Source organism: Mustela nivalis, assembly GCF_964662115.1.
Source record: "Mustela nivalis genome assembly, contig: HAP1_SCAFFOLD_1303, whole genome shotgun sequence".
In the NCBI taxonomy this organism is placed as follows: Eukaryota; Metazoa; Chordata; class Mammalia; order Carnivora; family Mustelidae; genus Mustela; species Mustela nivalis.
The window spans coordinates 150,937-156,936 of record NW_028135361.1 but is presented as its reverse complement, the minus strand read 5'-3'; the positions used below and the strand labels follow the sequence as shown (position 1 = coordinate 156,936).

Below are 6,000 nucleotides of genomic sequence, written 5' to 3'. Positions count from 1 at the left end.
CCTCCACCCCACCCTAAAGCCCTTTCCCAGGCACCACAGCCCCTCCCCCATCCCCAGAGCCCCAAGGCCAGGCCCTGCTCCCTCCCTGCCCTTGGGAGGGAGGTGCACCATGGTGGTCCACATGGGTGGACCATGTGACCTGTCTGGGCTAATGAGCTATTCTTGATGCAATGCCTCCGGAGGCTTGCCACGTCCTTGTGCCCTGGAGTTGGGCAAGCTTTCATTCCTGGGATCCCCCAAGAAGGTTATGCACCAGGCAGAGGCGTCACTTCAGATATGGCCTCTGCAGAAAGCTGAGGAAAAGACCCAAGTCTATTCAGGAGCCTAAAGAATGCCCCGCTCGCCCGCCCCAGAATGAGGGTAGCCCAGATCAGCTGTAGCGAGGTGAACCCGCAGAGCCCTGGTCATGAGAAGAAATAGCCTTTGTCTCAAGTCACGGAGGGTCGGATGCTTTGTTACATGGCGTGGCTGCTCTGTTTGCGGGCTGGTGCAACCCTGGTCATCCAAGCTCCCCCCCTTCCTCCTTAAGCCCAACTGTCATAGGGATGCTCGCTGTAGCAGGAAAGACTTCCCCATGAGAGAGATTCTGACTTTCTTCCAGAGGCTTATTCCTTAGTTCACGTGCCAACATACGGAGATCCATGCTCAGCCTTAGCAGGGGCGACAAGAGGCAAGAGCGGGGTGGTTCTGCAGGAGGCTGAGACATACGCCCTTTCTTCGAGAGTGAGAGAGCAGGGCCAGAAGCCAGCAATCACATGGCAGGGTACCGGCCAAGTTTCTGACCCAAGAGCAGACCACGGGGAGACAAAGTCATCATTCTGCAGATGCCCGTGTTTCTTCTTAAAGACAAATTATCTCTATTTTTTAAAAAATCCCCAGTAATTACGAGTATCCCTTCTTCTGCACACACCGCATGAGCCAGTGAGGAACTGGAATGCAACACAGCCTTCCCATATGTCAGTACCAGTTACGCCTTCTTTTAAAGCGTGTTCTGTGCATCCTTCTGGAAGGAGGTGAATGAAATGTTCTTGTAAATGGACAAACGATTCACGGGATCATGACTACTTCTCACCAGCTGCATCAATTCTAGGCAGCGATGGGACTTGGTGAGATATTATTTACAACTTGTTAAAAACACTCCTTGAGACACTTCGGGCCTTGTTTGGTCCTGGTGAGCTCAGCTGCACGTGGCTGGGATGGCAGTCGGCCGAAACTGGTCCTCCCGGCACACCCACGCTGCCTGGGCCCAGAGGAACTGCATGCCGGCATGGGGAGGTTTCTGGAACTCTTTCCTCTGAGAGGGAGGACGGGGAAGCCTGAGACATGCACGGGACTTTACTGGGCCATCAACGAGGCATTCGATCAGGCATCGATCCAAGTGACATTCTGTCTGGTGATGGGGTCACAGCTACACAGGGCAAAGGACAAACACACAGTCCTGCTCTCAGGTTGCCTATGGTCTCACAGAGATACGGTTCCCCGTCTATTAGGTAGTCTTCAGGAAAGAAATGACCTGGCTTGCCTGTCCCTTAATCTCCTCCTCCGTCAAATTATGAAAATGAAAATGGTCATCACATCCCAGGACGGTGGGGACAGCCATGTCAGCCAACACATGTCCACCATACCCCCTTGTTCCCTGAGAGGACCCTGAGCTTGTTGGGGCGGCCATGCTTCCTGATGATGGCTCACCTTCTCAGGCTCCCTGTGGCCACGTGGGCCACGCGCCCCGGTTCCTGTCCGTGAGCACAGATAGAAATTTTGGTGAGCGCATTCCTTTCTGAGTAAAAGGACAAAGTTTCGCGAGAGACGCTGCTCATTTGCCTTCTCTCCAGAAACACCTGAATGGAACCTCTGACCACGTGGGACCAAGGGGACAGTGACGGGCTGGAGGGGCCTTGGGCTCCGGACGTGCTCCTGGGCACCTGTCAGCCGTGTTCTACTTAGTTCCAGACAGCTCTTGCTTCAGCAGCTGTCTCACGGGTGAACGTGCTCTGGACAGTGTGAGCCCACAGACTGCAAGGTGTGCAGGAAGTACTCCTTGGGGCCGCACTGTGTGGTTACTGATGCCGTGAGCACCCAGGACGGTGGCGTGGTGAGCGGGTGCGGACGCCAGATGCTTCACGGGGTCTGCAGTCCCAGCCAGTGCCACGGGCTCTGAGCCTCAGAGGTCTTTCCAGGCGGACCCCTCTGCTCCTCCCAGCTGTCCTGCCCTCCACGGGGCTTCTACATTGGCCGTTCCAGGAGGATCCAAGCCGGAGCCCTGGCTTCCGTCCTGCACGAATCGTCCGCCTCGCTTATTTCCAATGGGGGTCTGCTCCCAGCTCACTCCCAGATGAGAACCTCCCGGAGGGACCCCTCACCATCAGTAGCCCCTTGACGTTCCCGTCCTTCGGGCCCGAGTGCCGACACTGCCACGGACATTTCAGCAAGGCCTGGGGAGACACAAAACATACCTCACTTTCAAAAATTCAATCCTAAGAAAAAAAAAAGAACCATGCAATGTTTGCTTTTTTACTGTGATATATTCTTGTTAACTTCAATATAAAAATGTTTTAACTTCCCTGCTGATGGAAAGAATTAATTGTATTCGAGGAAGATGCTGGGTGTTCAGCCGCAGTTTTGCGCGCCCCCTCAGAGGGCGTTCGGGAGCTCCCTGTCCTGTCGTCCATGGGACGTGGGTGCCCTCCTGTGACCCCTTGTTCCACACACCGTCCCGTCCTCATGGAGCGTCGTACCTCCCTGGCCACTGGCAAACTCCCGGGTGTGCTCCCGTCTGAGAGAGCCCAGCAGGCCGGCTGTGCTAACCGCTTCGGCCTCTGGTCCCACCACACACCTGTCAAGCACAGGGAACATTCTGTTCATCGTGGAAGGCTTCCAGTTACTCGTGTGTGACCAACGATCCCCACACCTAGAGACCCCTCCTCCCGAGGGGGACAGGTGCCCCAGGAGCAAGCGGGCACCAGCTGCCTGGACGCGCCTCGGTACCACAAGCGGGGAGGCGTGAGGACAAAGAGAGCGTCTGAGAACGGATGTGCCGGCCGGTGACGTCCCCACGCACCCTCGCAAGCCGTCTCTGCCCCGCACCCGAGTGTGGAGGTTGAGGCTGGGGCAGGAGGGCAGGGAGGGACCTGCTTGCTGCTGGGAGGGACCCGGCACGGAGGGACCCGTCTCCCGCTCCCCGTCCCTGGTATTTCTTATCCCCAACCCCACACGGGAAACAGAGTGCTTGGTGTTCATTCTGAGCGCAGGTCAGTGGTCTGTACAGGAAACCGGGATGGGCTCTGGTGTTGGCCACATCCCCCCAGAGCCACTTCTGTGTCTCCCACTCTCAGGGGCCCAGCAGAACAAGGGGGGCTCTAGGTGTCTCCCCCAAGCCCCTCCCCTCGGCCCTCTGGAGGGGCAGGCTGCCCTCCGGGATCTGTCCATGGCTGTGGGCTAAGTGTCCGAGGTCTAACAGCCCCTCGTCTGCCATTAAGAGCTCCGTTATGGGAGCCTTCATAGCAGGTGTCATTGAACAGACATTAAGACCCAACTGGCCATGGTTAAGGGGACCATTAGCACATGCCTGATGTTTGCCCTGACAAAGGGTGACCCAGCCAAGCACTCATGTGATAATGGGCTGGGAAACACTCCCTGGGGCGAAGAAACAGGATGGGGGGGGCGGGAAGGGCACGCCCTGCCTGGGGCCCTCAGAGCATCTGAGGACTCTAAGTCAGCCTCGCCCTGGCCTCCCTGGGTCTCTGGCGCTCGACCAAGGAGGTGGGGACCGCTGCCTGCCCCACCAGCCAGAGCATGCTCCGGGGAAGCCTGCCTTGTGACGGCAGGACAAAGGGTCACGCTGCCTCAGTTTCCCCTGAGCTGACGGGTCTTTGGGAGCCGAGACCAGCGTCAAAGCGAGCTGAGCTCATTTATGCTTCTGTGGGTCTGAAGGGGGCAGGCCCGTCAGGGCACCGACACCCCACCTCCAGCAGAACTGTGCATCCGCATAGGTGGCCGGCCCCACCAACCCACTCTCCCACCTGCAGCCTTCCATGACCAGGAGGCGGCGCAGTGTGGGGTGCAGATGGGCGCTTTGGGTTCAGGTCTCCCTGGGTTCGACGCCCAGCTCTGCCCCCTGCGAGTCAGGCTCCTCTTTTCTGTTCCCTTGGGGCGCTGCGCATACCATCCCTCTGGCCGCCCAGTTCCCTCTGCTCTGTGTTCATGCCTGCACCTGCTGGAGAGTGGAGAGCCCAGGGTCTCCTGGACCCTGCCACTCCCCAAGGGAGCAGACACCCCCTAAATCACGTTCCATCCATGAAGGTCCTTCCCCTGGGCCACGCCCGATGGCGAGCACAGCCGGAGACTATCCGCAAAGCCACCAACCTGCCCGCTGACCAGACCTTGAGCCCCCACCTGCGTACCCAGCCCCGGCCATGCGCTCAGCTCACTCCTGCCATGCTTTCTGCTCCCAGCGCCCCAGGTACCACTTCCTCCTACCTGCTCCTCCTCCTCCCCTTTCTGAGCCCTTCCCTGCCCCCACCCTGCCTCCTCCCAGGCGGTCCCTCCCCCTGAACCTATGGCTCCCCATAGCCTCTATGTCCCTCAGCCTGTAGGCCCCTTCTGCGGGGCACGTGCCTTCAGGAACCTGCCTCGGGCAGCCGGGTCCTCCTCCTCCTCTCTCTCTGCCATGTGCTGTGGTGACCAGCAGTGTATGTGAACGTGCTCTTGCCAGACTCATCCCAGCCCTAACTGAACGTCAGGTGCACTCTACCCGCCCGCTGAGCCAGTCCCAGGGCTGCGCCCTGCCGAAGGGGTGGGAAGGTCAGCACACCTCGTGCCGGGCCTGTAACCTTGCACACTTAGCCCCCAGCCACGGACAGCCTATACTCCCCCTGCCTGGAGTGCAGGGTACTCCCACGGGCCGCGGCCAGCCAAGCCCGCAGTGTTTCCCGTGGGTCATCCAGCCCCTCTCACGTGCACAAGTGCCTCCTCTAAGATTTCTCGTTCCCCGTGAGTGGTGGCGCTTTTACTCTTAGGACCGCGCTCACTGCGTCAGACATCGCGGTCCGGAAGGGGCTGAACAGTGGCTGCTAGAGAGGCACGTCTGCGTTCGCGACTCTGCAACCTGTGGCGGATACCTTTAACGGGTCTTGCCTAATGTAAATAAACGAAGGATCTCAACATGAGACGGTCCTGGATCATCCCCCAACCCAGACACAAGCGTCCTTTCCAGATACACACACACAGGACAGGACACACGGACACAGAGACAGATGGAGGGACGCAGCCATAACCACGGACCCTGGGGCCACAGCGGCTGTGCAGGGCCAGACAGACCCTGCCTCAGAGCCTGGCCTGAGTGGCTGCTGTGGCCTCGCCTCGCGCATGGACATACGGCCCCCCCGGACACTGATTCCGGATGCCCCACGGACACTTAAGGGGCAGCGGGCAGCTTGTTAGAGTCTCGTGGGTACTGAGGGGCTGAGTCCCAGCCTCCCCGTGAAATGGGGGGGGTAGTTGGTAAAAACAACCGTTTGCCCCTTGGGTTGCTCTGGACTTAAGGGTGTAGAAGAATGGACCCATGGACAGCAGGGAGGGCCCACGTGGGACACAGCATGTGCGTGGAAGGCACCTGCTGTAACAGTCCGTCTGCAGGGTCCCCAGCTCAAGCGCTCTGGTCTCCGGGGTCTCCGGGCTCACACGCTCTGGTCTGAGGGATTCCCCTTCTCATGCACTGTGGTCTGCAGGTTCACCCAGTCTCGTGCTCTTGTCTGTGAGGTCTCCCGCTCATGCACTCTGGTGTGCGGGGTATCCTGGGCTCCCGGTCTCTGGTCTGTAGGGACCCTGGCTCACCCGTACTGATCTGCAGAGTCCTCTGCTCATGAGCCCTGGTCTAGTGGGTCCACTGCTCACATGATCGAGTCTGTAAGGTCTCCGGCTCGTAAGCTCTGGTCCGCGAGGTCTCCCCGACTCTGCACTCTGGTCTGCGGAATTTCCGTGGCTCATGCGCTCTGGTCTGTG

At 59.2% G+C, this 6,000-nt stretch overlaps 1 protein-coding gene across 1 annotated transcript in view; it reads right to left on the bottom strand.

The window, feature by feature from the left end:
* Positions 1-2,207: 2,207 nt before the first annotated feature.
* The window catches only part of LOC309857808 (uncharacterized protein), a 36,487-nt gene continuing 32,694 nt past the window's right edge, over positions 2,208-6,000 (bottom strand). Inside the window, exons 5-6 of the mRNA XM_082750578.1 lie at positions 2,736-2,833; positions 2,208-2,432 (exon numbers count right to left, since the gene is read on the bottom strand). Of these exons, the coding sequence (XP_082606704.1) occupies positions 2,323-2,432; positions 2,736-2,833 (208 nt within the window). The 3' untranslated portion in view covers positions 2,208-2,322. The remainder of the gene's footprint in view (positions 2,433-2,735; positions 2,834-6,000) is intronic.